The 20,606-nt window shown below is 42.5% G+C and overlaps 1 protein-coding gene across 5 annotated transcripts in view; it reads right to left on the reverse strand.

The window, feature by feature from the left end:
* The window catches only part of LOC121623026 (mediator of RNA polymerase II transcription subunit 13-like), a 78,392-nt gene that overhangs the window by 41,428 nt on the left and 16,358 nt on the right, over nt 1-20,606 (reverse strand). For all 5 annotated transcript variants that reach the window (XM_041960142.1, XM_041960145.1, XM_041960144.1 and 2 more), the window contains exon 2: nt 19,094-19,331. In XM_041960142.1, coding sequence (XP_041816076.1) covers nt 19,094-19,331 — 238 coding nt within the window. The remainder of the gene's footprint in view (nt 1-19,093; nt 19,332-20,606) is intronic.

Below are 20,606 nucleotides of genomic sequence, written 5' to 3' on the forward strand. Positions count from 1 at the left end.
CACCCAGACATCAACGTCCTTATTCCCTTAAACTGAGGATAAATGTTGAAGACAGACAAGTTAAAAATAAGGATGAATACACGCCAGCCACTGACGCTAATTCAAAAAACTAAGATGCTTGAAAATATGAAAAACCATCAAGAGGAAGACCTGAAACCTTCACCCCTCCAAACGCCTACGTCTTTCCTTACAAAGTTGTTTCTTCTCCTTCTAACCAACCATGACATCAACTAGACACTGAACTCTGCCACCCTCACACTGGGAAGCACTCCATGTCACTAAAGGAAGGTGGGCTCACATTATGCTCACCGGCAGTGTAACCACACAGCCTGCGCCCGGGTCACACCACTGCGCCACATCAGGGGACGTTATTGACGAGCGATCAAAAACAATGCGTCTGGCTCGCCGTTCCACAGGAAGCGTTTGTGAAGTGGGAGACTGTGGAGGGAATAAAGTGGCTTTTGTTTGTCGTCTGCAACACCATCTCGAGTGCACTGGGTCTGCTCAGGACCTTGATATTTTGAGTGTTGTTGAGGTAGAGAGGAGTGATGCTTCCTTTGACGCCCATTCTTTCAGCATGTATGTACCGGCTGCTGTGAAAACAACGTGTCATGTGTCAAGCAGCGAGTGGAGCTGGGACACACTTAAGCACAGTACAAGCCTGATTCTAAACGAGGTGAGACGCTGTGAAAAACATCAATAAAGAACAGCGCTGCAAACAAACTGTGTTGACTGTTTCACAAAGTGTTCCTGAGCCCACGTATTCATCTCCTTTATACAGCCATGTGTTCACAAAGTGGTGAACCTCGCTCCATCCTCGCTTGTGAACGACTGAGCCTTCCAGGATGCTCCTTTCATACCCAATCATGATACTATCACCTGTTACTAATCAACCTGTTTACCTGTGGAATGATCCAAACAGGTGTTTTTGGAGCGTTCCACAACTTTGCCAGTCTTAAGTTGCTCCTGTCACAACTTGAAAAAATATTGTGGTCATCAAAATCAGAATAAGTATTAAGTAACAAGTATTTTCAAAAAACAATGAAGTTGATGAGGTAAAACATTAAATATGTTGTCTTTGTACTGTTTTTTAATTGAGTGTATGTCAAAAACGATTAGGAAATTATCACATTCTGTTTTATGTATGCGTCCCAACTTGGAATCAGGGTTGTATGTGACGTTAAGAGAAAAGAGTTTCTCTTTTTGATTTTAAAGTGGCACCTGAGGATTTTAACGCGTGTAAACATTCTGAACTTCCACGAAAAAAATGATGCACACTAATATGAAACACTAACAGATTCAAATATAAGAGCATGATATCATTAATCACTTTAGCATTTGCCGGAGCGGTGGAGCTAGCGGTGTAAAAGAGCCCATTTCTGTGGTGTTGACCCTCATGTTAAGCCACAGACACTTGAGCACCTCATTAGAAGTGAATGGGCCTCGAGGTGGGAGGCCGGGCAGCTATTGAGAGGCTTAGCGGGACTCCACAGGGCTTCCTAACTGCCACTAGAGGGGAGAGGAGAAGAGAGAGAGACAGGCGGCAAAGCTCTCTCTCTCTCTCTCTCTCTCTCTCTCTCTCTCTCTGAAGGATGAGCTGGAGCTGGAGAGCTCTCCTCTCTCTCCAGGCAGGCCAAGCTGCAGTTCATTCATGGCAGCGATGGGCTCCAGTCTGGTCCTTAGAGCACTTAGAGCATATAACAGTTAGAGGCAGCTAAAAAAGCATCACCTCGCAGCATATGTCAGCATAGTAGCCACATATAAGCTCAACTGATGAGGAGGCTGCAGAAATCATTTAACTGCAATTTGACGCCATATTTCAAACTAACTCCTGCAGGGATAAAATGTTCAAACTTCCACACAAAATCTGGAGCAGATAAGGCGGAGTTGATTCAGTTTCCTCCATACGTTGTTTCTCACTTAACCACACATACAGTATTATATTGTACACGATATGATTTTGTTTGTGGCGTCGTAGCCGAAAACGTCCAAAAGGGAAAACAAACAAACCACAAGTCACAGTTTCCACAGGGCTGTGTGGGAATCTCAGAAACGATCATTCCTGCTTTTGGCTTCAAAAGGTCTCATTACCCCAGTTTTTATGACAAAATTCTTCAGGCCTCCATCATTTGAGCGAGAAATGTGGTTACGGAAGATTAAGGATAAACAGATACTGATGATGAAAGAACAGCCCATCGTAAAAACAACAAAAAAGGGGAGGATGTGGGAATTCATTTCAGTGGCATAACCAAGCGGTGATTTTAATCCCAACTGGTTACATCAGCCAGAAATGCATAAGAACAAACGGTAAGTAACAATTTTAAAAGTCAAGTTTCACTGAATAAACACGTGCGTCCACTGTTCTGTCCTGTGTTTTAAGTGCAGTCTGTTCAGGGCGGCAAACCCTGAAGCGTGAGACGGAGGGAAAAGCCACATGACAGAGCCGACATGTGCCAGCTTTCAGAATCCAAAAATGTAATGTTTGTTAATTGTTTAAACCATCAGCTGATGTCCCTACAGGAGAGTAGCTGCCCATTGTGCAGGCATTGATTGTGTGGGTACTGCAACAAAATCAGCATTTCTATGCTGGTGATAAAAAAAACACCAGGGGAAAAAATCAATTTGGCCGTTGTAGTCACTTGACGCAGGCTGAGAGGCCTCACACAAACTGCAGATATCAAAGGCGGCTGGCTCGTCTTCAGAGAGGAGGATGGAGGGAAACAACAACAGTATTCATTCCATTTAATCCTCCAATTATTTATTTATAAATATATGTATATATAGCTTCATTTTTGAGTCATTTCTGCTGTTAAATAAATTTGGCTTTAGTCTGCACATCATAATGCCGATGTCCTGAAGCAAGATAAACCCAACCTTAAAGTCAGACTGGCTTAAGATGTGGAGGAGTGCGGAGTGCGGATCTTCTTTGTTTATGTAAACAAAATCATGATGTTTTTTTTTGGTTTGTCTGTTCTGTTTTTTTTTTTTTTTTTTTTGCTCACAGTATTCTGTTGGTTTAGATATTTTCTGCCATGCACTCTAAGTGCTGAAAGCTATATTCAAATCCTACTGTGAACTTCACTTATGCTGCATAGCATCACATGATATATTGTCAAGTCAAGTTTATTTATGTAGCTCAGAATGAAAAATGACACATTTGCCAGAAAAGGTTTTTAAAATTTGCACAACATACTGTACAACACCTTCTGGAAGTCGGAACAATGTTGAACATGTAAATAAAACAGAATGCAATTATTATCTAAGCAGTTTTTATGAAGTGTAGTATCATCCTGTATCCAATCACGTGTTCACAAAGTGGTGAACCTCGCTCAATCCTCGCTTGTGAATGACTGAGCCTTTCCAGGATGCTCCTTTCAAACCCAATCATGATACTATCACCTGTAACCAATCAACCTGTTTACCTGTGGAATGTTCCAAACAGGTGTTTTTGGAGCATTCCTGCATTCCCTGTTTTCAATTATGTGTCTGTCAAAAAGAATTAGCAAATGATCACATGTTACTGCACAGCGTCCCATCTTTTTTGTAGTTGGGGTTGAATTTTTTGTTCTTTCTATTCTTGTTTGTAACAACTTAATTTCCCCGGCATGGGATCAATAAAGTTTTATCTTACCTTATCTTTACTCTAAGTTGCTTTTTTTTATTGCACAGAGATTATTGTCAGCACAAGTGTCAGATAAGTGAATAAATGCACTTGGAATGAAGAATAATGCGTGCAGACATATCAGGAATAATGCATAAACAGAGTATTTGTAAGGATTCCCATAAACCCTTTTTCTACATTAGTACTGGGTTGTTGCTCCTGAACACAAAATAGAAATGTCATACTCTTTCTTATTTCCCCTCCCTCCTACTTCCCTCCACCCTCCATCTCACAGTTTGCCCCACCCATCAACCCTGTTTCCCACTTTTTCTCAATTACACCGATTCCCTTAACCCCCCAATCCCCTCACGGCCTCTCTTCTTTCTCTGTCTACTCCTTCCACACTCCTTCCCTCTCTCCATCCCTCTTTTAGTCTCTCCATCTCTTTCTGGCTCACTTTTTCTCTTCAAACACACACACACACACACACAAAGCTCTCATTCTTTCAGTTTGTGGCTTTTCTTTCAAAACTGAAAGCTTGCGAAGGAAAAAAAACGTACACCCCCACCCCTTCTCCATGCAGCTGGGAAACTTCACCCGTACCATCTCATCTCTTTCTCTCTCTCTCTCTCACACACACACACACACACACACACACACACACACACACACAGACACACATACACAAACACGGTACGGGGTCAGGAGGTCACAGGCCACGCCCTGACAACTCATAAGGGGTGGAGAGAAGAGGAGGCGGGAAGGAAATCAGAGATTCTCCGTCCTTCCCCACAAATTTACAGACAAGTAAACATGACTGAGGCAATTTTTTCCCCGGTTCTCAGTCCGCTTCCTTCATTCCTCGTTCCCTAGCTCACTTTCCCTCCTCTCCCCGTGTGTATCTGCCCCCGTCTGTCAAGGAAAAAGTTTCCATTTTCCTCCCATGCAAAACGAATTTGCAAGTAAATCTGTGACAGCACACTCGTGCATCTGTCCATCCTGTCAGCAACAGTCACAGCTAAAGAACAGACTGATCCTCTCTCGCAGATTTGAAATGAGAAAGATGTGAACAGGAGGTGTGAAGTGACCAATTTTCAAAATAACTGTACGTTGTTCTTGCTGGCAGGAAGGCAAATAAGAAACGAAAAAAGAAAGAAAGAAAGAAAGAAAGAAAGAAAGAAAGAAAGAAAGAAAGAAAGAAAGAAAGAAAGAAACATGTGCAGAACAACAAACCAACTGCATATCTAACTGCCCAAAGAGAAATCGCAGATGTTCTTCTCTCCCTCCAAACAAACCACTTCTTTTCTTCTTTTTGAAGCATGAATTCCCGTCTCTCTCTCTCTCACACACACACACACACACACATACACACACCCCTCCCTCTCTCCCACTCTCTCACTACATGTATCTCCCTCCTCCCACAACTCCCTCTTCTTCTTCCCGCCCCTCCTCCCCTCTTTTTTCTTGCTCATGTTTTCTTCTTCTTTTTTTCTGCTATCATGGAATCGCCGCTTTCCACATGTGACTCACTTTTTCACCAGCCAAAGCCAGACGGGAAAAAAAAGAAACAGAAAAAAAAAAAGTCAAACGCTTGTGTCTCCTCTCTGACTCTGTGTGTCCTTCTCAGTAGGTGAAGCAGCATTCCTTCAGGGGGCTCTCATAACCTCCGTAGGTCTCCCTCTTTCAGCGAGGTTGTTCCCTATTGAGACATGTGTCAGCCGGCGACCTAGTTCCCGATTCAAGGAAAAATTGTGAGGCTAATTATTCATTCCCTCTGTTTGAGTTTTGCTTCTGAGAGCTGTTCCTAAGACAAACCCTGGAGGAATAAAGAGAAGGAGTAGGCCTTGATTGGCAAGCGTACACCCCCACCTTTTATTTGCCAAGAAACCGAGCGTGCTCGTAGACATGCGCCACCCTAACATCACAGAGAGCAACCCCGAAAACAAGGGAGGAGAGAAAAAATAAAGCACAACAAAGCCTGAAAAGAGGAGGAGTAGCAGGAGGAGGGGGGAGGATGGAGAGATGGCTGGAAGAGGCGAGCGTCAGAGGAAAGAATGAATGCCAAGTAAAACTTGTTGACACAGAAAAGGGGTTTGGGAGTCATTTTAGATCAGGGCTGCATTTTTTTTATGTATTAAAATCAGGTTATGAGAAGAAGCTTTTCCACTATTTCTCTATTAAAAAGTATCATCAAGGTTGAATTACAACCTGATTTGTTTTTCTTTGAATTTTTCGCTTTTTATTTCACTTTCACAGGAAGCGGAGGGACTCATTTCAGCGGACACGCAGCACAGTCACATTATTGCATCTAAGGGAAAGGCCAGTTTTGACTACTCTGCTTTGCCTCCATAAAATAAAGTTTGTAGCAGCTTGTTGTTCCTAACAATGAATATTTCTCTTTGAGACAACCCCATGAAAACACCTTTCCACGCTCACTTTCATTGACTCTCTTTTTTTCACTTCCCGCCTGCTTTATTTTACCCTAATTGACCCTCGTATTGTTAATCTTTAACGCCTTTCATCCGATTCCTATTCACCGATTTATGAGCGCGAGTCACAGCCGTAAAAAGGCTTCCTAACGAAGCCTGTGCTGAAAGAAACCGCGACTTTCACCCACATTATCAGGTCAGAAACACACTTTCCTGTCTGCTCACTGGCACCTGTTCTCTCCGACAGCATTCAACACGCATCCTGGGAGGATTGGTTCAGCGTGTTTGCACAACCCCTCATCATTTCTGCTGCGCATGCAGGGATCACGTTGGCACAGTGCTGAGCAGGGAGAGCGGCGCTGGAAAGCTCTTGTAACATGTGACAATCTCACTTGATTCTGTTCTTCGCAGTCGTTTGGCACTATTACTGTGATATCAGTAACAGTGGCCGGGGAAGGTTGGGCGGGGAAGAATGAGGGAGGGGGAAATGAGAGGAAGAGAAGGGGAGAGAGGAGGAGAAGGAGGGATTGTAAAACACATCGTAACACTCAAGTACTTCCCAGATCTTTTATATTTTTACAAAAACGTGTCAGCCCCAGTACCACCTTAAAGGTTAGATTTCACCGTATGACCTACATTCACTGCTCATCATCAGAACGATCAGCTGGTTACAGGTCGCAGCAGACGAGTAAATGAAGAGCGGGCACTTTAGACCACCAGTCTGAATCCCGCCTGCGGTAATCAGGGAGGTGCAACGGACGCCGGTCTCCATTCACTCAACGGCTGTCGAGATGCACTTCAGCAAAACACTTAATCCGTCACTGATTCAAGGAGGGCAGTAAGTAGAAGACTGTGGCAGTGCTGCACAGGCTATGATAGTGCTTTCCGGGGGTTAGGTGTAAATATCTGTCAGGTGGAGGCTGCTGTGAATCACACCCCTGCTCTGAAAACCTGCGCTGGGAAAATGAAATACAAAAAATGGCACATTAAAGGAATTGCTTGCTCGCCTTCTTGATGAGAGTTAGATGAGAAAATCATTACTCTCATGTCTGCCTGTTAAATATGAAGCTACAGCCAGCAGACGGCTATCTTAGCGTAGCATAAAGACTAGAAATGGGGGGAAACAGCTAGCGTGGCTCTGCACAAAGATAACAAAATCCGCCTAGCAGCATCTCTAAAGCTCACTAATTACGGTAACGTGTTACATCTATTGCCCGACCAAGGCTGGATTTTTGAGGCAACCCACAAATCTGATTGCTACATATTGGCATATAGTATTTTGGGGTTTTTTTTTACATAAACACATGACATTAGCCTTTTATTAAATGGGGATCCTGCAACACTGCCATCAGGAACATTACGCCAGCTTTGCTTTTTTATACTGATATCAATAATGCCAGCATAGCGCCGCCCTAGTGTTTGATTTTAGATAGCATGCCAGCGTTCTGGAGGCAAAAGAGGTCTGATATGTAACATAACAGTAGTGGCGTCCATAGCGTGACTTAACATACGCCTCGGGCGTATTTAGCATCCCTCCAATATGACCTCGTCCTCTGCTCGAACGGTAAGGAGCTCCCGGACCTCGTTGTCTCTGCAATTCGTAGACATTTTCGATTGCTGTTCTGTCTTCTTCTTTGAGTTAGTCGCTAATTGCTGCTAGCTGCCTGTTAAATCCCCCGGTGGTGGGTTGCACACATCATCAAAACGTCACACCCCTGCCCCAGCATGCCATTATTGTTCAGCAAGGCAGACCAACAATGGCCCCCTGTTCCATGATCATACCTTCTGTCAGCATGGCGAGACAGAATAATGGGGCAACAGTCCCGTCTTGAACGGACAGTGTAAAAGGAGCTATTGACAAGCTATCCTGATATGGATTCCTGTACTTTAAGTGGAAAAATTTACTTGTCAGAGGTCTCTGGTAGCCAAACTATGTAGTGGTGACACCAAAGCTAGTTTGGCATTTCTGCACTGCAGTTTCTTTTTACTTGATCTGTCAACACATGCAGCAATACCAGTATATCTGCAACAAGCTTATATCAGTCTGGATCTAATAATATCTTGATCGTTTAATCTGCATAAAAACCTGCGTGAAAAAAAGGGTTCACAGAGGATTACGTGCCAGACAATTTCTTGGCGGGGTGCAGTGACTTCCTGGAGTTTTGTCATCGCCATGAGGTTGCCAGGAAACCAAGAAATAGCCCAGCACTTAACCCTCTGTAAAACCACGGCTTGTCATGTTTACAGTTCAGTAAGTGTAGTTCTCGAAATGGCAAACTATCCCTTTAATGAGACAGACTTTTTTTTAATGCTTTAATAGAGGAGGATGTAACTGTTTAAATAGCTCTCCTGAATGAAATCGTTTGTCTTATCTGGTGGAGCTCCAGCTGAAGGTAAACTGGTTCGCACTCAGAGTTAAAAAAAAAAAAAAAAAAGTTTAAAGAAGTTCACGTCTGCTGTTTCTTTATTCCTTTGTAATGCAGAAGAGGTACAAGCACAAACATTATGGCTGATTTCTTCCTCAGCGACTGTCACAGTCCAACCTCTTTTAAACAGGTGAGCGGTGTCAGGTGCACATAATTAGAACAAATCAAACACTGCTCAGGAGCAGACATAACACTCTCTCGATAAAATACATGACGCGCTTCTCATCCCGTAATGTAAAACAACACTGGTTTTGATCCAGTCAGGCAGATCCCTAAAACAAACAGGAAATTATGTACCGTGCATTGCTAACCGAGCATCCTCGCCAGCGGATCCATAACAGTAATAACCTCAATCTAACCTGTATTTCTGAAGCAGGTGGCAAGTGGTGGAGAGGGTTTGTCTCCACAGGCCAGATTATGAGTTCACAGCCAGACGTGGACAGATGGAGGCAGAGGTTAGCCCTCCTTCCCGCGCTATGCTACACACACACACATTTGGCAACCAGTTTTTCACAGGACAATTACCTTGCGACCTCTGCCAACACACACACACACACACACACACACAGACACACACACACACTCACACACACGCACACACACACTTGGCCAATTATAGGCACACATAAGGAATGATAACAGTCACAGTCTAGCCACGCACACATAGAAACCTGTCATGGTGTGTACACACACACTCCACAGCCCCTCCAGCGCCACGAAATATGGCAACCAGCTCTGCTTATGAAGGGCACAGCACCCAGCTGCAGCTTTTCGAACACATTAGACAGACAGACTGAGACTCTCTCCTACATATTTGGCAGAGAATTTTGTGTGTGTGTGTGTGTGTGTGTGTGTGTGTGTTTGTGTGTGTGTGTTTTGTTTGCCTGAAGTCATGTCCAAATCACGCCCTCTCTCTCTCTGTTCTGTTAATTCCATTATCTCTGATTATTTTCTCCTAAGCGTTGCTGCTCTAATCCACTTGTTGGTCACATATCTTTGTTGCACCAGCCAACCACTGAGCTGATAATGGATGTGCATGGCCCAGGCTTTTCACTCAGGCCTCTCTCGCCTGCTCTTATTTGGACTGGTAAGTGTGGTGTGCTGTGTGTAAATGTGCTGAAAGTCACTCTGAACTAAGATAATGACAAAAGGGGCTTCACAGGTGAATGATTCGTCAGTTATGCAAATGTGAAATGATACATTCAAAGACGTGGTGTTTAATTATGTCTCCACTGCCTTGTATCCCCGTGCTATTTAGTTAGCCGTTTTTGAAGCTCATTTCTGAATTAAGTATGCACATAATTTCTCTGAGACAGTGTGGTTAAGTCTCCTGTCTCTGGAACAACATTCACCCCCAGCTAGGATTGATTCCAGTCAGAATCTTTTTCTGCTGGATTTCCCCTACTTTGTATTCCTCTCAGCTTTACTACAGTTTCAAGAAAGAAAAGGAAAACTCAGAGTGGCGGAAGGCTGATTCTCAGTGAAAAAAACATACGGATACTTCGGGTATTGGTGAGGTAAACAGGCTTATATATGAAATACCTTGAAAAATAGCAGATTTAATGTGACATGGGATGCACAGGATGAAATTATTCTGATAATACAGCACAGATTAGCATGCTAACACCTGCGACGCAGTGTTAAGTGAATGGCCCTCTTCCTCCTGCTCCTGCATTCACCTTGACCACATGCTGTTTTGGTGGCACACAGGAGCACCGCCTATGGTGTTATCAAAGTCATCAGCCCTTAGTTTTCAGCTGCTGAAACTCCCAACTAGATAACGCAACACCCTCCCACACACACATACACACACACACACACACACACACACACACACACACACACACACACACACACACACACTCCCTCAGCGAGTCCATAATCAAGCCCATTATAGTTCTCTTGTCTCATTGTGAATTGAGCTTTTGTGGGCTGACAAACCAAACTGACGTTTCCATTTTAGTGATCTAGCTGATGCTCTTATTCAGAGTAATTTGTGATGAGTGCAACAGAGGAATAATTTGAAATTCATAAGTCATCAACCCGCTGTAAAGGCTGGAGGGTTCAGTCCATGAAACACTTTGCATCTGCAAATTTAATTAAAGTCTTGTTTGAGATTTTTTTTGTGCTATCAGTCTGGAAAACAATTAAGACATGCATATAAAATAAGCATTACAGTGGAGAAAATATAAGTCACTAAAAAAACTCATAATTAGATTGAATTAGAATAGTGTTTAATTTCCTTTGAAACCAAAGACCAGTTTCAGTTTTGATGACATATGAATCCGACTCAAATGGGAAAGACAACTGGTTCATTAAAACAAGACCATTTGTAAGCAAGTAGATAAAAAGAGACGTAGACATGAGTCAGATATGGGTTTTGAGGAAGAGGTAATGACTCATGCGCATCTAACTCAGGTGGGAAAGTCATTCCTCCACAGGGGAGAAAGGAGACAGCCAGGCCACTGCAGGGAGAGGGATAAATAATTGGACGATTGTACCAGAACAGAAAGCGTGGACAGGAGTCTAGGTCATGACCTGAAAGTATGAGCTTTGTTTTCAATATGTACAGCCACGCGCATGGTGTAGGAGCAATGTGACAGGGGAAATTAAGGGACGCTGAGGACAAATTCAGGCTGCAGCTTCATTGATGAGATACAAGGACTGAAGAAAAGTCTCAGTAAATGGTTTGTGGACTGTCTGATTTGGGAGATGTGGTCAGTTCAAATCATGGCTTTGCTGTGGGGCTCACACAGCAGTTTGTTATCTAAGTCGCTGCAGTGTTGTCAGTATTGATGGGGAGGTCTTGCACAGGCTTTTGAAAAAAGAGACGCGGCAGCACAGCCTTGTCAAGGTTGAGCTTAAGGTGGTGGACAAGCATCCGACTGGAGGTTTCAGGGAGGCAAGAAGAGATGAACTCCGCTCGGCTGAGATGAAACTTTATCAGCCTCCACGTGTCATATTCCCAGCCGTCAGAGGATAGAAAGTAAAGGGAGAGAGTTGCAGGTCTCAGAGCAGCAGGAAAAGCTACGTGATGTGAATAGACTGGAGTCTGGAAAGAGAAGAGGGGGAGGCCCAGGAGTGAACCCTGGGGAACTCCAGTGGAGGTGATGAGCACTAAAAACAGCTCCTCTCTGCAGTCTACCAAGCTCTCATCTATGATTTGGGGGGGAAACGATTAAATAGAAGGAAAATAGGAGATAATCACGATTTTTTTCCTACAGCTTTATCCAGCAGTGATCTTTCATGTAATTCTTGATTCATATTGATTTTTTAAAAGTAATTGCTTTTACATTTGTTGCTTATTTTTACAAAACTGACACTAAAATTAAGGTAAATGATCCAGACACACGTCGTATACAACAGATGTCACATCGAGATAAAAGAGGGATATTCTCTGGACTTACCACAATAGGAGTCATAAGAAAACAAGGCTGTTAAATAAAATAAAATACTGTAATTCCCTGAAATATTATCATAGAAGATGTTCAAGTCATTGATTTATCAATGAACACTCCTTTGATAAGGCCAGCTAACATCTTTACACCAAAGGCTAATCTTTTTCACTGGAAAATACTGTGAGTTCTTTGCAGGAAACTAGTTTAAAGTGATTTTTATCCTGATCTTGCATCATAAAATTTGATCTAACAAGACCTCGACTTGACTTTCCTCGTATACCTTATTGCAGTATGTATCTGTTTATCTAATTTCCATCAGTCGTTTACGTAAAAAAATGTTTTAGTAAAACATGAAATTGTAAACCATTCGTTCATTTGTTCATTTGATTTGTCTGCAGCTCCATTGCTCATTTCAGACTGGACGCTGTGCTGTGTGATCTGGTAGTAAAAATGTTGCCACAGTGTCATCACACTGCCTTTTGATACAACAGATAAACTAAAGATTATGAACAAACCCAGATGTTGGCTTTTTTTTCCAAAAGCAGTAAATTACAGTGCATCTGTACTTTGAAGGCTAAGTGGGCCGTCATTGGTTCTCATTGTACCTGCTCTGGTCGGCGTGATGTGGCTGCTGACTGTGTCTGCATGCAGCCAGCCGTGACTAAACCTTGTTTATTACCGGACACGACTCAGACACATTTTTTAGTCATCCGTCTGTCAGACCAGAAACACCTTCATTTTAACCAATGCCGCTGTCTACCGCAGCTCATTACAGGTTCATGCTCCATCGCCCACACACACACACACACATGCCAAAGTGACCTAAACCATCTATTTACACTTCAGATGTCATGTTTAAATGTGTCATTTAAGCCCAGTGATTAACTGGTCTTTATTCATGGCAGTGTCATACCAGGAAAAGCACAGGTGTATCTAAAAACTACTTTGGTTTCAGTATAGCTGCATAAATGATTTCTTAATCATTTATGCAGCTATAATGAGAAAACTTGAACACACAAGTGCAAGTACCATTAGTTCATTCAAGTTCCTAATGTTAAAATTGGGGTGTTGTCCAATAATTGATCCTATCTTACACACGCTGTGCAACAATTTCACATTTACGGCTGTGACGACTTATTCATTCTCATGATGAATTATTTCATCAGCACCCAGTCCCACAGACACAGAGAAAGAGAGAAGTGTGTGTCTATGAGTGTGTGTGTGTGTGTGTGTGTATGTGTGTGTGCAAGCTGTGATGACGATGCACCACACACCCTTTGTGTGTCTCTGTTAGTGTGTGCAAATCTGCTGGACGATATGTGATGCTTTCAGTTGGATAATCACAAGGTCCCTATCGTGTGTCCACTCACACATTAACGATTGTGTGTGTGTGTACTGTATGCAGCCACTGTATATGTGTCTGTACAATAACAGCCTACATACATGCTTGTGTGCGCGCATGCATTCAAATTTATGAGTCATGTCCAAAAGTGTCACTTTCTCTCTGGCTGTGGTGGCGACATGCTGACATGCACTCGTTTCAACACATTAATCCTGTTTCCTCACAAACTGTGCTTAATTAACCTACACACACACAAACACACACACACACACACACACACACACACACACACACACAAGCCAGTGCCATTTGATTTTAGCAAAGCCAGCCTCCATGTGTTGAACGTGATGCTTAAACACTGAAGCAAAGATAACATCAGAGAGTGCCGGAGTACAGTGAGAGAGGAGCAGAGAGGTTCAGGGCTGCAGGCACTATCTCAAAGGCATGATTTATTTAGACTTAACCTCTAGTGAAAAGATTCATCACCTTCATACAATATCAAGCCATTCTCTGTTTGCTTTGCTACTGAACAGCACTGTCGCTGTCACAGGATTCATGCCACCACAACCACGAGATCTTTAAATTAGATTCGGTTTGGTTTACTTCCCCATAGCTGCAGCAGCATTTCAGATTCTTACAAACAAACAACAAAAAAACAAACTTACGGGGGAGTCAGCCAAAATCTGCCCGTCACCTTAGATCAGATAAACCACTTGATGGCCCTGAAAAGTGGGTTGTTAGCAGGACAGCCAGAGCAGGAGAGGTCACTGCCTCTATAAGATTGAGCCTGTGTTAGTGGCCAGTGGCAGCCGAGCTATGGCAAACATAAGCAGGTGAAAACACTTATCTTCCTTTCCTGTCTCACTATGCAAACATATTGCTCTGTTTGCATGAATAATAATAACCAACCATCTCATGTTCTTATTCATTAGCAGCACTGATAGCTAGCGCGGCATCTACCAACCTGCCTCACTGCATAGCCTCGATGTGTCAGCTAATTTAAATGATATCTGAAAATCTGAAAGACAAGTTTCACTCACCGCACTCGAACATCTACAAGTTCACTCCATCGTCATTCTTGAAAAAAAATACCACAAAAGGTCTCAGTTACAGAGTTAGATAAACTCCTGACAACTTGTTAGGCGTAAGCACGAGAGAGTAAAACTTGAAATCAATATGTTTCCGTTTCAAATGTCTAATTTCAAAGTAATGAGCCACTGATATCAACGTTTTACAGGCACTCCAGCTATGAAGGGCTGACTGTGCGTTCCTGTTACCTGCCAGTGAGTATCAGTGGGTCAATCTGTACACTTAACTCCCTGCACATCTCTCTGCACCTCCTCAGCCAGCTGAACTGAATTCACCCCTAATCCCACCTGTTGGAGTGCAGCAGGCTCTGTGTGGAAATGTGTCTCAGTGTCACAGGTCGCAACACAGTTTACAGTGTTTATGTGTTTCTGCTGGCGGGTAGACTGGAAAAAAAAATGCATGTAGTGTAAATGAGGTTGTATTTTTCTACATTATTTTACTAAGGTGGAGGTTTGAGGTGACTTTTCTGAGCTGCTGTATTTGTTTACTTTCCATCCGTGTTGCAATCTAGCTTCACAGTGTGTTTTGTATTTTGTTCTTCTTTACGTCGGGCTTGTCTTTTTCTTATTGTTTTGTAAGGGACGTTGGGCAACATCCTCTTCCGAACCACGACATGTCAAACGCACCCTCTGAAAATTCACCCATTCACTGCGCTGCTGGCAGACGACACTGTCTAGCCAGCTAATTTAAAAACACGCCAGTCCACACTGCTTTAATATCTGCTGCATGAGGGGAAACATAATTATCCTGCTGATTATTCACACTGAATGTGCCTGACAAGTCGACAGCTTCAGCGGTTCAGTCAAACATGTGGAAATCAGCATTTCTGAATGGTTGATGGTCTCATGTGTATGAATAAAAACACACCGTCTTTATTTCTTACATGGATCTGTCATGCACTAGCAATAACGGTAGTTAATTTGTTACGACAAGCCACTGATGTAGATTCTCAAAGTCTATATATTGCAGAAGATTGGGATCAAGTGAGTGAAACTTAATACTGTGCATTGTGGTGAGTGTACTGTGTATTTAACATACTTCCTGAATGTAAATTCAGAACCATTTTTAACCAAAACCAAAGAACAACCAGTGGTGAAAGAAGTCCTCAGATCCTGTACTTAAGTAAAAGTACCAATACCACAGTGTATAAACACTCTTTTACAAGTAAAAGTCCTGCATTTTAAATCCTATTTAAGTTGAAGTACAGAGGTATTATGAGTATATTTTTCATATATAATATTATGATATTTTACTCCTGTACTGCAGAAAACATTTTAATCAATGATATTGTTAATACTGATGCATCAGTGTGTGAGTGCAGCATCACATTGCTGTAGATGGTCAAGGTGGAGTTTTAACTACTTTAAATACAGTTACTGCAGTTAGTTTAGTCTAGTAGTTTTCAAACAGGAAACAAGATAAATCGAAGAGGCAATTGTGGGGGCGGAAAGAAGAAAAAAACTAAATACTGTGATACTGTGTGACATCTGCTTTTTTGCAGAAAATTGGATCATTTGACCTCTTTGAACTTCAAGTAATGACTTAAATGAAACCATGATGCCTCTATGGTAGTGCTGTTAACGTAATTTTATATATATAAATATAATACTTTCATTTGTCTTTAAGCAAAATCTGAAAAGTAAATAGTAGGATGTATGAGAATTAAGTTGTGTTAAATGGGAAAACTCAAGTTAAGTACCTCAAAATTGTACTTGAGTACAGTAGTTGAGTAAATGTACTACAAGAAATGTGTTTCTCTCAACTGCAAGATGAAAATATCAGGACTGAGCTAGAGCCACATTACAAAGTGAGTCTGAACATTATAATGCAACCTGAATTGAGCAACATGTCCCGGTAGTCAAAAAAAGCTATTGAACAAATATTTTTGTTATGTATAAACAATTTTCTGCATTATACAAACGCTGCATCCAAGCTGAAGGTTTTAGCTCCAGTGCTGCACGGCTGCTTGTATGTTCACTATCCAAGGTCAGGTCTTGATGTGTTGTGACACTTTCAGAAAACAATTTAGCACATCATGCATCACTTGGAGGCAATTTTTTCATGTAACGACCGGGTCAGCCAGAGAACGAGCCAGAGCGGGGAACAGACAGAGAGGAAGAAATCACACGAGGCGTGAGAGAAAAGAAGAAAAAGTCAGGGCAACATGTGGGAGAGGGAGTGAGAGGAGAGACAAATCTAACACATAAACATCCCCACAGTGAGTACAAAGTCAGGTGTGTTGCTCTCTTAAGACTTGGTAAAACACTGATATTCCCTGTGTTGCGATCAATTCTAATTTGGAGGAGATCCAGCTTCACTTTAATTAACAATTATCAACTCATTCTCACACCCCAAGTGCTATTTTCAAAGTGTAATAGGAATAATACAGGGAGGCCTGTGAGACTTTACATGAGAGGTAAAGAAGTCTTATTATCATAATTATATGCAGCATGTGTGAGAGTGTGTGAGTGTCTGCATGTCTGTTGTAGATGTGTTCAGCATGGCCAGACCTCCAGGAGAAGGTCTGGAAAAACACTCTGGCCTGTTTGTATTTCTTTTAACCAATCACAATTGTCTTGGGTGGGGGCCTGGCATTAAAATCTTAATCCTGTCCTGTGACAAGGACAGTAGAATGACAAGAAACAGCCTGTAAATTTAAAGTCCGGTCTGTCCCTCTGTGGTATTTTTAGAATTTAAATAACGTTTAAACCATTTGCAAACTAAATTGTCAAACATCTGATAGCTTCTCAATATGAGAGTTTGCTGCTTTCATTGTTTTAACATTACAGCAAAGTGAATATTTTGGGGTTTTGTACTGTTGGTCTGACAAAACAAGACATCTGATGGCACCACCTTAGACTCAAGGTGATTGTGATGGGCATTTTTCACAGATTTCCTCCAGGTTTTAGAGACTATTTCATCGATTAATGACAAATTACATGATTTTGAAAATAATCATTAGCCTCTGCGATAAACAGGCTTCATAAGAAATCCCAACACTTTGACTTTGATTAACTGATTATTTTTCTTTGAAAAGTTGAGACTTCAATTGAGATTTGGAGATAAATGTCTAACACTCATTAGCAGGTCTCGTCTGTATAGTTAGAATAAACTAACAGTGACAAAATCCTTTGACTAGTGACGCAACTTCAATCCTGTGCAATCACTAGCTGTACAATGTAATTACACAGGCCAAGATTATTATGAAGTTTAGTGAACCTCAGTGTGCAAGTCATAATTCAGGGTTTAGGCTGCCATTAACAGCTTGCAAATTGGTGAGGCAACGGTAAAATTCCACACAGCCCCTTACTTGTTGCTGCGACGACAAGCTCACCACAATGACAGCAAGGCAACGTACACTTAGTGGCCACTATATTAGGTACACCTGCACACTTTTAAGATGCATATAATGTTCAGCTTTGTTTTGTTTTTTTGATGCTGTCCTCAAGGCGTTAAATTATAAGCATGTTTATTGCTGAAATCACAGTTAGTGATGGTGTTACGCCGGACTGCATTATACTGACAGGTGTTCCTGATATTCTGCCCCCCTCACGTATGTAAATACAATGGACAAAACACTGGAAACACCTCTTAATATAATGCAGTCCAGTGCAATACCACCTTTAGCTGTGACCTCAAAAATAAACATATAATTGAATTTACACATTTCCAAAAGCATCTACAAAAACCATAAAAGTTCCCATTAGATGATTGGAGCCATGGTTTGGATCGCCTGGGGAAGCGATGAAATAAGTTCTCTTGGCGTCTGTTAGCGATGCAGACAAACCTCAGTTGAAATGTGCAGTGTATCTCTCTCTATTACACATGCTCGTGCTGCCTGAGCACAGGGCTCTCCCCAACAGCAGCGAGAACATCTGTCGAATATCCACTGCGGTGCCGGAAAGGCCTTTTCACATCAAGTGAGCTTTAATAGGTAACTGAAGACTGAAATTCTCACTATCGCTCCAACCTCTCCATCCTCCTGACTGTTGTTCTGCTAAACCAAACCCGATATAATCCCTCTCCTGTTTCCCTTCTCCCTGTCTTGCCGAGGCTTAGTCGATATGTTGGACTTCTACACACGTGCGCAGTGAGATAATGAAAATGTTTCTATAAATAGGGACAATAGTGCTGACAGTAGCACTCTCTCAAGTGAGATATCTCAGTGTAATTTTCACTAACACTCACACACACACACGCACACACTGTAAATACTGGCAAGAAAAATCTCCTCTACTGCCGTGTGCTTCATCATAGTGATAGCCCTGAAGCAGCATATAAACACTTGAGTTGCAAAGCAAACACATTTCAGATATGTGCTATATGAGGCTCAAATATAGGACGACGCCACGCAAAACAGATCAATGCGCCCCACACGTCTTAAACAAACAGCACACAGCTTGACTCTGCAGCTTGGATCTACAAAATACGGTGGCCTGCTTGCTCTGTGTTCGACAATGCAGCTCATGTGTAAAATACAGGCATTACGCCACGCCGTAAAACCCCCTCGTACAACTCAAATTCATGTTTTGCATCTAGTTGTAACACATATTTCACTACCTCTAAGTCAGTGTGAGATGAGAATCTGCTAAAAACCGCAAGATGAACTATAATCATTCTTCAGGCTATATAATCCAACACAACCCAATAAAAAGCAACCATAAAATGATACAGTCTGTACAAGCCTCTAACCCAAACTTTCAGAGCATCAGCCGAGGCTGAAGTGAAGACCGACGGGATGGAAAAATAATTGAGATGGATCGACCAGAGAGGCCTCATCCTTCATCGCATTTCATTCCCCTTCTCACCTTCCAGCTCGTGATGAATGACGTCGGAGAGGTTGGGCTCTTCGCCCCACCAGAAGATCCACAGCTCCTTGGCGTCGGGCTTGATCTTGCGTCGCCACACGCACAGCAGGTTGGCCTGCACGCAGCGCATGAAGCTGCGCAGAACCGGGTCGTCCTGGGCCGGGGCCGAGATCACCGGGCCGTACTCCCCACCGCTGCGGAAGCCGTAGCAGCGCCATTTAATGCCCGTCAGCTCCGCCTGGGAGAGGAGAGAGAGAGCAATGATTGAAGCAACCGTCCATTAAGCAACCTTAAAACTACTCACACAGCTTTGTTATCATGTGCAGTGATTGATAAAGCAGTTCAAACAGGGCTAAATGTGATTTAAATGCAGAAACAATTAGTTGATTCACTGATAAATCAATCGACAGATTATTAATCCACAATCAAATTTCATAATCATTTAAGTCTTGCTTCAAGCACCCATGTGAACATTTGCTGCTTTTCCCCATTTTATATCATTGTAAATTGAATATTTTGGGGTTTTGCAGCATTGGTCTGACATCTAATTTATTATCTTGTGCTCTGAAAAACAGGGATGTGTATTTTTCTGTATTTTGTGTCATTTCATGGACCAAAAATGATTGATTTATGAAGAAAATAATTAGCAGATTAATGGATATTGAAATCATTAGCTACAACCATAAATGTCATATGTGATGATCAATTTGTCATTCAAGAAGCTTGTTAAACATTTGAAACTGCACAGTAAAAATGTCATGGCAGCCTCGTAAGTGTTGTGTTGTGTCTCCAGAGATTTCTTTGACACGACAGAGATCAGACGATGTTGATTCGATCAATAACTGCACAGACTCGGCCCAATTTTGTTACATTTTCACCAAATTCCTCTTTTCACAGCTATGACCCTTGTGTAAATGCTTAAGTACATTTAACGTCTCCCTGCCGATACCTCCACTCGCCGCTGTAAAGATACAATAAAAGTGCGTGTAACCACTGTGGTTAGACGAGGAAGAGAGGGACGGCGAGACATAAAGGATGGCCTTGAGTGAATACAGAGAATGAACTACGAGAGGAGGGACAGCATTGAAATATGGAGGGAGCTACAAAGAGTGAGAGAGACACAAGAAGAGGAAATAGTGCTGGGGTCAACGGTTGGAATCTGGCCCAGCAACTGCCATGTCTTCCATTCAATCTAACAGGATGATAGGTGTTTATGTTGCCTATCGCAGACTTGGAGGCTCTCGGCCGTGATGCATCTAGCGATGAGCCAGTGAAAGAGGCGAACTACTTCCGCCAGAAAACACCCGTGTTATTTCAAACGTTGCACATGAATTTCCATGCACCAACAAGCGCAAACATCAGTGACCCCGTGGCGCTCCCGTGTGCTTTTGGAAACTTGTTTTATGTTCGTTTGTGTCCTCGTGTTTGCATTCGTGCACGAATGAGTCGAGTGCACAGAAGGCATTGTTGAGCAGCGCGGAGGTTTGGCAGGCGGCGGGGAGGGAGGGGTCTC

This window comes from Chelmon rostratus, chromosome 19, assembly GCF_017976325.1.
Source record: "Chelmon rostratus isolate fCheRos1 chromosome 19, fCheRos1.pri, whole genome shotgun sequence".
Classification (NCBI taxonomy): domain Eukaryota; kingdom Metazoa; phylum Chordata; class Actinopteri; order Chaetodontiformes; family Chaetodontidae; genus Chelmon; species Chelmon rostratus.